This window comes from Centruroides vittatus, unplaced genomic scaffold, assembly GCF_030686945.1.
Source record: "Centruroides vittatus isolate TY-2023 unplaced genomic scaffold, ASM3068694v2 contig_2974, whole genome shotgun sequence".
Taxonomy (NCBI): Eukaryota; Metazoa; Arthropoda; class Arachnida; order Scorpiones; family Buthidae; genus Centruroides; species Centruroides vittatus.
In genome coordinates this window covers 65,248-76,265 of record NW_027121895.1, presented here as the reverse complement: position 1 = coordinate 76,265, position 11,018 = coordinate 65,248, and the positions used below count along the sequence as shown (strand labels likewise).

At 37.7% G+C, this 11,018-nt stretch overlaps 3 protein-coding genes across 3 annotated transcripts; 2 read left to right on the top strand and 1 right to left on the bottom strand.

Moving 5' to 3' along the window:
• The first annotated feature begins 2,828 nt into the window (after positions 1-2,828).
• Positions 2,829-3,299, top strand: LOC136972566 (uncharacterized). Its single transcript, XM_067267143.1, has one exon. The coding sequence runs from the start codon at positions 2,829-2,831 to the stop codon at positions 3,297-3,299; it is 471 nt and encodes a 156-aa protein (XP_067123244.1).
• A 99-nt stretch (positions 3,300-3,398) lies between these two features.
• LOC136972564 (uncharacterized) lies at positions 3,399-3,896 on the top strand. The gene has a single exon (XM_067267142.1). The coding sequence runs from the start codon at positions 3,399-3,401 to the stop codon at positions 3,894-3,896; it is 498 nt and encodes a 165-aa protein (XP_067123243.1).
• A 5,881-nt stretch (positions 3,897-9,777) lies between these two features.
• LOC136972563 (gastrula zinc finger protein XlCGF57.1-like) lies at positions 9,778-10,765 on the bottom strand. Its single transcript, XM_067267141.1, has 2 exons — positions 10,747-10,765; positions 9,778-10,562 (listed from the first exon to the last, which is right to left on the bottom strand). The coding sequence occupies exons 1-2, from the start codon at positions 10,763-10,765 to the stop codon at positions 9,778-9,780; spliced, it is 804 nt and encodes a 267-aa protein (XP_067123242.1).
• Positions 10,766-11,018: the final 253 nt, after the last annotated feature.

Genomic DNA, 11,018 nt, shown 5'->3' with positions numbered 1-11,018 from the left:
GTCTCTTTTATTCCTGTTTTGCAATTTAACATGCTATTTCCAGCCATTCTGTGCTAATTTTTCTGTTTGTAACAATTTCCACTACAGTACATTTAAAAAGTTCGACTACTTCTCCAAATTTTGTAACTCGCTAAATCTGGTTCCGCACCGGGCCCGGGGAATCCTAGCTACGCCACTGGATTAAAGTATCAAAAGTTAACTAAAGTAAATAAAATAAACCAAAACATTACCAAGTTTAGCATCAAATTTAACAAGTATTATAAAATCATCCCGATAAACTATCACAAAAGAGAAAGATGATTGCATTGCTAATAACCAACCTGCACAATAACGATCTTGCACATGTATTTTAAAAGCTTTTCCAAAATGAAAATCACAATTTTGCAAACAATCAACTAAATCCAAATTCCTATTAGTAGAACCATACCAAGTTTCAGAAAGAAAAATAATATCATATTGCAATAAATACTTCCAGAAAACATCCGATTTATTAACCAAGCCAGCACAATTTTAAATTAAAAACGAAGTTCCTCTATCCAGTAATTGCTAGGATTAAACAGGCTTAACTTCATCAAAATCAGCATCATTCAAATACTTCACGCCATGAATAATAATTTTCTCAAACAATTTTCATCATTCGAGCTCCTGATAGCTATAATTGTCTACCAAACTCCCGAAGCTTATATCTAAAATCTCTCAATCTAGGAGAAAAGTCGTCTTTCACAAAAAAAACCTTCCACAAAAGCACAAAATATGTTCCTTACAATTCATTTTCTCGTAATAATCAACAAAATTATAAATAATTAGTCTAGGAGTATTACCCTTTTTTTCTTCCACTCTCACTGCCCTATTAATTTTTATATCGGGCAACTGTAAAACACGCATTGCAAACTTAACTATTTTATCTTTCGTATCCCATAATGATTCGTCCCGAACTTCATGTAGACCAAAAAATGACAACGTTATTCAATCGACGTTGATTATCCAAAAAATCAAGTTTACGAATAATATCATTAAACTTCTTTGTAACATTTCTTTGATTGCCTAAACTACACTTTCCATCAACCAATTCTTCCAATATATCTAGTCTATTACCTAAATCAGCCAAACTTTTATCCGAATTTTTAAGCCAATCAGATACATAATAGCGAGGTTGAGGCCGAAGTTTCCAACGCGAAAACGTGTACGTCGGACGTTCAGCGCCGCCTTCTTGTAAGCCTAGAAGTTTGACAATGGTGTTTGGAATGTCGAGCGTAATTCCACTGACTTTCCAAACACCATTGTCAAACTTCTAGGCTTACAGGAAAGCGGCGCTGAACGTCCGACGTACACGTTTTCGCGTTGAAAACTTTAACCTCAATTTCGCTAATTTAATCTAGAGATAACTTCTTCAAGCTTAAAATTCATACAAAGATGCAGACGCAACAGAATACGTATACCCCCTTCGAGATAAAAATTTTCTTCTTCTGAGATATGCAAATTTTTCTCACTCGCAACCCTTTAAAGATTACCGTATTTTCCGGCATATAAGACGACTTTTTAACCCAAGAAAATCTTCTCAAAAGTCAGGGGTCGTCTTATACGCCGGAAAATACGGTACTTTCTACCAGTCTCTCCTTCTCTGAAACTCGGAAAATGCGACCCACGTTTCGGGTTGACTGCCATAATCTTTCTTTCTTACTTTTTGTTCGCTCACTGCCATAATATTAAACACTTACCTATAAAAATGAAAATATTAGTATCGACGACAACACTGACAGATGCTTGCCCATTATATTCTAAACAGTTAAAGTGTCTAACTCAATGTCGTTTCACGAAAACCCGTTAATTAAGTAAAACCCTTCAAAGTTTCTGTCATTCTTGGAAGTATTTTGAACTACTCGGAAATTAGTTTAATTCAGTCGCGAGTTAGGGCGCGAATTAACTTATCCTATCTGATGTCAGGACCCTGACGAGAGGAAAGATTTTTAATCGTATTTTTAATTTATTTAATTTAAAAAAATATATGTTGTCCACCCGAATTAGTAGTGGCTTGCCCCTGTACATCATACTTTCCGTTAGCAATAGAGTCGTGCCGGTAATCAACCTATCTTCTTGCTAACAAGAAAAGTATTATGTATAGGGGCACAATAACCACTAAAGTTGAGAACATTATGACGAAAACTCGCATCCCGGTATTGTAACGTTGTCACAATAAATAATCGCTCGTTAGAATTAGTTCGGTTTATTTGGTTACTGCTACGCGATACGTGAGTGATCTGCCGAGGAATGCATCACAAAAAATCTTTTATGAAAAACTGAACCCTATTTAGATAAAGAAAGCCCGGAAAATTCCACGTGGCTAGCTCGTTGGCCATGCCCGAACTCACGACTAACTAACTACCAGAGTTCGGTGGTTTTATGCACTCAACTACTGGAGGACGCTTATTAGAATTAAGAAAGAACCGTTCAAAAGTAAAAAAATTAAATACTTATAGATTTTTCACAGTTTCGATTGCACACAGGCAGGTGCTATGTTACCTGTCGCAGTAATTGTGTAGCGCGTGCATTTCGCGCTATTTCATTGTAGCAGTAATTAAATAAATATAATATATATATTTTAGGGTTATATTTCTTTATAAGTTCTTTATAACTTTCTTTCTTTATAACTTAATTGCAAATCGTTCGAAGTGAATCGTTCGAAGTGAAATTAATCGATTTTTATCGAATATTTATTGACTTTTACGCAGCCCTGAAAATGGCTGTTGCCGGTCCCAAGCCCGGATAAAGGAGGAGGGTTGGCGTCAGGAAGGGCATCCGGCCGTAAAACATCTTGCCAAAACTACATGATGAGTCTCAGAAACTGTGATAGAAGGAGAACAAGGGCGTACCCTGTAGGCGACGCGCAGCTAGATCGCCCTAAAGCTGCGAAAAGTGGGCAAGGGCTACCTCACCAGTGGCGGATGAGGTCAAAGAAGCAAGTCCTACATGAGGAAAAGGTGTTGAGAGTGGGAACACTGAATGTGGGAAGTATGACGGGAAGAGGAATGGAAGTGGTGGATATGATGCAAAGAAGGAGGATTGATGTACTGTGCGTGCAAGAAACGAGGTGGAAGGGAGACAAGGCGAAGGAACTTGGAGATGGATGTAAATTGTTTTATAGCAGTGCAAACAGGAATGGAAGAAATGGGGTTGGAATAGTGGTGGCTGGCAAGTGGAGGAGCGAGGTACTAGAGGTGTACAGGAGAGGTGATAGGATGATGCGAATGAAACTGAGTTTTGGAGATGATCTACTTGTGGTGTTTAGTGTGTGCAGGTAGGATGTGCAACAGAGGAGAAAGAATGTTTTTGGAGTGAATTGGATGAAGAAATGAGGACACTGGAAGGAGGGGAGAGAGTAATTGTGGGAGGAGACTTCAATGGGTCACATAGGGGGCGGAACATGGGCTATGAAAGGATCCATGGAGGCCATGGCGGTTGGGGAACCCAACAAGGAGGGGGAGAGTATATTGGGTTTTGCTGTGGCTTTCGATCTGGGGATTGTGAATTCGTTTTTCACCAAGCAGGAAAGTCATCTGATAACTTTCAACAGTGGGCCTCATAGTTCGCAGATTGACTATATCCTTACTAGACGAGAGCACCTTGCGACGGTGATAAACTGTAAGGTTATACCAACAGATCAAGTATCGGCGCAACATCGGTTAATGTGCATAGACATGAAGTTAAGAATGTATAGGAAAAGTGGAAATACACAGATGAAGATAATCAAGTGGTTTCGTTTGAGGGAGGAGAGGGCGAGGGCGGAGTATGTGGAGAGGGTGCTGCTACAAATCTCGCAAGAATGGAGGGGGTGCAGGACTGGTGGGCATATAATGCCCAGGCTATCAGGAACTGTGCAAAGGAGGTGCTTGGTGTAACATCTGGAAAGAGACGGCCGGATGGCCGAGCGGTAAAAGTGGCAGCCTACCGCTCTGGGGGACCCGGGATCGAATCCGAACGGGTCGAATAATCCCAGGAATTTTTCGGGGGGTGGTCCGTTCGGATATGTCGGGCCCCGTCCCTCACCACCCGGTCGCCCCATTGTGGGCCTGGCCGAACCATAATGGGCCTACTAAAAGAGGTCCTCTTGGTGCCCACAGGGCGGAAAGAGTTAAAAAAAAAAAAAACATCTGGAAAGATTAGGGTGCAAAAGGAAGGTTGGTGGTGGAATGAAAATGTGCAACAAGTTGTTCAGGTAAAGAAGGAGGCAAAACGGAAGTGGGACAGGTCACGTACTGAGGAAGATAGATTTGCGTATAAAACGGCAAAGCGTGAAGCTAAGAGAGTAGTGGCACAGGCAAAGGCAGGAGCATATGCGAATTTATACGAGGAGTTGGATACAAGGGAAGGACAGAAGAAAATATATCGTTTAGCCAAAATCAGGAATAGGGCAACGAAGGACATTTCGCATGTAAGGCAGATCAAGGACACGACGGGGACGGTCCTTCGAAGGGAGAACGATATAAGAGAAGGATGGAGGGCATACTTTGAGGGACTTTTGAATACAGAGAATGAAAGAAAGAACAGAGAGGAAGGAAGCCAAAACATGGGCATGGTACAGATGGTAACCAGAGAAGAAGTGGAAAGGGCCCTAAAGAGGATGAAGAACGGTAAAGCGGAGGGCCCGGATGGAATTCCTGTAGAGGTGTGGAAGTCATTGGGGAGGAAGGGCATTGACCTGCTATGGGACCTATTCAAAAAAGTCTTTGAGCAGGAGGAAATACCTAACGAATGGAGAGAAAGTATACTTGTACCTATCTACAAAGGAAAAGGGGATGTTCAAGATTGTAAAAACTATAGAGGAATAAAGTTGATGTCCCACACGATGAAGATTTTGGAAAGGGTTTTGGACGGAAGGTTGAGAGCAGAGGTGACCATTGCAGGAGAGCAGTTTGGATTCATGCCAGGACGGTCAACAGTCGATGCCATTTTTGCCCTTCGGCAAATGTTGGAAAAATATTGGGAGAAGCAAACCCAGCTGCATATGGCATTCATTGACCTGGAGAAAGCTTATGATACGGTGCCTAGACAAGAACTCTGGAGGTGTCTAAGGGAAAAGCTAGTTCCTGAAAAGTATGTTAGATTGATACAGGAACTGTATAGGGATGTGGCCACAAAGGTTAGGAGCTGTGTTGGAGTGTCCCGGTGCTTCAAGGTGGGAGTTGGTTTACATCAAGGGTCAGCACTGAGCCCCTTCTTGTTTAACATGCTGATGGAGGTGATCACGGACGGGGTCAGAGAAGAGGCGCCTTGGACCATGTTGTATGCAGATGATATCGTTCTGTGTGCCGAGACTAAAGAGGAGCTGAGGGTTAAATTGGAAAGGTGGTTGGGCACGTTGGAAGGGAGGGGCTTGAGGGTGAGTAGGAGTAAAACAGTGTATATGTGTAGTGGGGAGGTGGATGGTGCCCGGGAGAGGGATCTGGAGTTGAGGGGAGACGTATTTCGCAGAGTCAATACCTTTAAGTACCTGGGGTCAACTGTGGCGGAGGATGGAGGTGTGGATAAGGAGGTGACAGGCAGGATTCAGGCTGGCTGGAGGAATTGGAGGGATATGTCAGGTGTGTTATGTGATAAGAGGGTGCCGCTTAGGTTGAAAGGGAAAGTTTATCGAGTGGTGGTGAGACCAGCTATGCTGTATGCTATTGAGACTGTGAGCTTGAGGAAAACCCATGTCAAAAGGATGGAGGTGGCGGAGATGAGGATGCTCCGCTGGATGTGTGGGGTTACGAGAAGGGATCACATTCGAAATGAATGTGTGAGGGGGACTGTGAAAGTTACGAACATAGAAGCAAAAATACAGGAGGCAAGGTTGAAGTGGTTTGGTCATGTGGTACGAAGAGAAGAAGAGTATGTGGGAAGAAGGGTTATGCAGATGTCAGTGAGGGGGAGGAAAAGGCGGGGACGACCGCGGAGACGGTGGATGGATCTTGTGGCGGAGGAATTGAGAGGGAGGCATCTGAATGTGGAGGCAGGGATCAGTGGAGGCGACTCATCAGAAACAGCGACCCTACATAGAGTGGGAAAAGCTGAGGAAGAAGAAGAAGATTTCTTTATAAGAATTATATTTAAATTATTATTTTGTTAAATTTTTTGCCAATAGATTGTGCTACGTGTCAACCAGCAAATCGAATGGATTTAGAAATTAATTGATTTCAGAAATCCAATAACTATTTTGGAGTGTGATGTTCGACATTATCAAAAGTTAGAGGTATATAAATAGAACTGCCGAGTTTCGTAGTAATTGGTGGAACGCCTAGGCGTGTATACATACGAACATCCAACTAAACATTCTCATTTATATATATAGATACAGTGGAACCTCGGTATACGCGCCATCTATGAACAAGTAGCACTATCGGTGTACTAGACCAGACTAGACGTTCGCGGTGCCACGGTTTATAACTTTGTTAAATTTCTGCTGATTTTAATTCGTAAGTAAAATTTTATTATTTTTATTAATCATGAATTGCAAAAAGGCAAACGAAAAGCAACAGAAAACTAAAAAAATGACTAGAATCACAATGGAACTGAAAAAAAGATTGTTGAGAAATATGAAAGTGAATGGGTGTTCGAGATTTAACCGTATTCCGAGAACGACGATATCGACGATCGTGAAAAATAAAGACATTATTAAATCTGCTAACGTTGCGAAAGGGGTTAAATCAATTTCTAAACAGATTATTAGTATTAAGGAGAGTTTGATTTGATTACATTTTGATTTAATGATTTAAATTATATAATACAATATACTGTAATAACTAAAAATCTATAATAAAATTTATTTTTTTATTAATGTGCTCAGTGTTTCAATTATTTTACAACCCCATTAATATACCATATCAAGAGGAGTTTTTTTACATGATAACGGATTAATCAATTTTACATTACTTCTTATGGGAAAAGTTGGTTTGATATACGTCCTATTCGGTATAAGTCCAAACATCAGGAACGGATTAAGGTCGTATACCGAGGTTCCACTGTATTCGGTATAGCTCACACACCCCCTTCTATGACGTCATAAAGGTTATTTAAGTTTCTTATAACGATGGCAAGAAACTATTATTAAGATCAGAGCTACACGAGGGTGCAAAATCAAGAGGAAGGCGTCAATAATAGCAGGAAAACATTTTTGGACGCCGCAGTATTTTCCGTTCTTTATGTAAGCAAATCTTTCCAAAATTTTCATATTTGTGAGTAAAGTGTGTGAAAAATAAATCTAAAGTAGAATAAAGATTTCTTTCGAATATCGGAGAAGTTAATATTGACTAGCCATTAGAGGGGTTGCGAACGACGTTTTCATCCCGAAAACGTCCGCCGCAACCTCTTTATTAATAGAACGTAGAATAGAGGTGACTTTAACATACTTAAACCTTATATATTGTATACAAAAATATAGTTCAAATAAGCTAAGCTAAAGATTATATCTACAAATAGAAGTTATAAATTATTGTCTAAACAAATGTATTGTTTTTATATCAATAAACACATGTTTATTATAAACCGTTATGTTTAATCATTTTGTTGTTGTCAAAGCTCTTAACAAAGAACTTTTATAATGTGTTAGATTATCTCGGTGGGATAACTCTTACGTAAGATAATGTTTGTAGTTATGTAAATCAAATATAACTCTGGGTCCGATAAGAGGGAGTGTTGCGGAAGGGGTTCGAAGTAATTCGACCGAATGTAGTCTTTGACTACTCTTGAAAGAGATGACGGTCAACGACTACTAATTAATACTGATCTACTATTAATATTTGAAAGTTGATGCCGTGTTGGATAGGGTGTGATAGCCCCGCATATGATCGAAGTTGCTAACATTAACGTTTGAAAGACTTTACATAAGACTTGTTTAAATAAAATAATCTTGATAAATGCGAGAATAATTGCTTTTTTCGTGATAACAAAGTGTTTAGGCTTGTATTCTTGCAACCGATTGTATAAACTACGTCCTCGTTAACATCGCGTTTGTACAAAATTTAATAGAATTAATTTTATTTATTTGGTTATGGCAACGCGACACACGAGTGATCCGAGGGGATTCATCAGGGTAGACTTTTATGCGAAGCTGGTTCCTATTTACGTGTTATTAACGTGACGAAATCTTGAAAAACGTTACGTGGCCAGCGGACAAACCCACGATCCACTACCGGAGTTCGGTGGTTTTACTCCATTGTGTTACTCTATGAAGAATATTTATATTATAAAAATTAATGTATTGCGTGATAAAAAAACAACGTGTCTTTTTAAAACCCCATTGTTTGAAAAACGTGCGTATGGACCTGCTTTGAGGGCAAATTACGTAATTTGAACGATTTGTTAAACTAATAAGTTTTTAAAAGAAAAGAACAATATCTCATGGCTTAGTGCAGTTGAAGCAATTAACTATGGAAGATGAATAGGGTGCTTGTTGTACCTGTCATTCTCTCCTCTACAGGTGTCATACCACACACGCTTCACAAAAGCCTGGGAACATTAAAATTGAATAGAAACGTATACATCATACTACAGAAAGACACTATATTGAACACATGCCATATTGTTAAAAAATTCCTAAATACAACACGCATTTAATTTTTGTCTTGTTTTGAAATTACTATACTTTGACTCTGGTCCGGCATACTACGTAGCCATCGGTGTCAACCGAGTATAACTCACAAAATCCAACATAATAATAATAATAGGTTTATGGCATTACGAAATTCTATTAATAGTATCGTATCATACATTTTTGCGGGTAATAACATTTTGGTGTGCCGTGTGAAGTCATGTTGAGCCATAGGTGTGCTGCGAGTAAAAAAAAAGGTTGAGGAACACTGCACTAATCGACCGAATTTGATGAATTAGTTACTAATGCCAGATTACGTCTGATTTTAAAATGATGGAACGAAAACTCAGTAATCCTGTATTTAAAATAGTCGCTGATCCTGCAATTGGTCTAATCATCTGTTGATGAAATAGTGGGTTAATGTTAAATGCTTTTCTGTAAATGAAAATTATTCGTTTTAAATAACTATTGTTGTAACCTGCTGCTTTTTAAACTAAGAACAATACCGTTTTTATTTACTGAAAGTACAAACAAATAAATTATATTACGTGGCAAGTACTGTATTATGGATATAAAAGCTTTGCAAACTAAACTTTAAATCACCTGAGTTTTTCTGCGAAAATTTAATTATAGGTTCAAGCGTGCGGTCAGATAAAAAAAGTTACAACACATCTTATCGAAACAAACGAATAAACAGAATTCGAACAGAATTTTCACTTCAGATTCCGAATTGAAGTTGCAAATAGAAAATTTCCGCAAAGTCAAAACTTTCAATTTTATTTTATAACCATTTCCTAATAAATACAAAGTTCTGTAAACTAACGAAAAACTTTTTTTTTATACAATTGTAAAATTGAGAAAAAATCTAAATACATCTAAATATGAATATTGTGATGGTTTTTAGTTGAAGCTTTCAGAAAATTCAACGAAATTAACAAATGATTTTAATTTTAAACCAGTTTCACTTAAATCTATTGATTATTATACATAAGTAAAAATTATCAGTTTCAAAGGAAAATTATTTCTAATTGTGTATATTGTAATGTTTTTTTTAGGTCTACGTTTCTAATGAATTTCTATGGACATAACATTATTACGATTTTTCTCCAGAGTAGATCCGAAAGTGTTTAATTAAGCTTTCCTTTCGTGAAAACTGCTGTTTACACACGTCACAACTCTAACACTTTTCTCCAGTGTAGGTGTGAAGATGATTAATTAATTATGGTTTTCTTGTCTCTAAACTTCTGTTTACACTCGTCACAAGAGTGCTTTTCTGCAGAGTGCTTGAGAAGATGTATAACTAAGTTTCCTTTTCGTGAAAACTTCTGTTTACACTCGTCACAAGTGTAAGGCTTTTCTCCAGTGTGCTGGCGAAGATGTATAACTAAGCTTGCTTTATGTGAAAACTTCTTTTTACACTCGTCACAAGTGTAAGGCTTTTCTCCAGTGTGCTTGCGAAGATGTAGAACTAAGCTTGCTTTTCGTGAAAACTTCTGTTTACATTCGTCACAAGTGTAAGGCTTTTCTCCAGTGTGAGTCTGAAGATGTTGAATTAAAGTACTCTTTTCTCTAAACTTCCGTTTACACTCGTCACAAGTGTAAGGCTTTTCTCCAGTGTGGGTGCGAAGATGTCTAATTAAGCCTCCCCTTTCTGTAAACTTCAGTTCACACTTGTCACAAGGGTACGGCTTTTCTCCTGTATGGGTGCGAAGATGTGCAATTAAACTGTCCTTTGCTGAATACTTCTTTTCACACTTGTCACAAGTGTAAGGCTTTTCTCCAGTATGGGTGCGAAGGTGTATAATTAAGTTTCTCTTTTCTATAAACTTCTGTTTACACTCGTCACAAGTAAAAGGCCTTTCTCCTGTATGTATTCTTTCATGACGTTGCAAATTTTGTTTAGTTGTGAAGTTCTTCTTACAGTATTTACATGAAAATTTCTTTTGTTTTTCTTTTGTTTGTTTATCTGCAATTAAAAAAGTTGTTTTAAATAATACTTTATCTGTCTATAATCAATTAATTTTCTTCAATTAAAACAATAATTAATCACTAATAATATTTATCTAAAAATAAACATTTTTATATCTAAAAGTAGATTTCTGTATCAAACCACAATAACTAATTTTAGAGATTATAAAGTTCGATTATAAATATATCATATTAGTTATATTTTCAACTACAGCTAATCAGAGACAACATGTTAAAGTAAACAATTTTTGTAAAACATTTTAAAAGTGTTTGTATATCTTCATGCTTTTCCATTAATCCTTATTTCTTATTCAAGAAATGGATCTTTCTCCTGCTTCTTCGTTTGTATTGTTAAATGAAGAGCATCGATGTAAGTAAAATATATTTAATACACAATTTATTCTTTAATCTTGTAAAATATTTTCTTCTAAACTTTGTGTTTCATTCAAAAAACAACTGCAAGAAATAACAACACACATGAAAT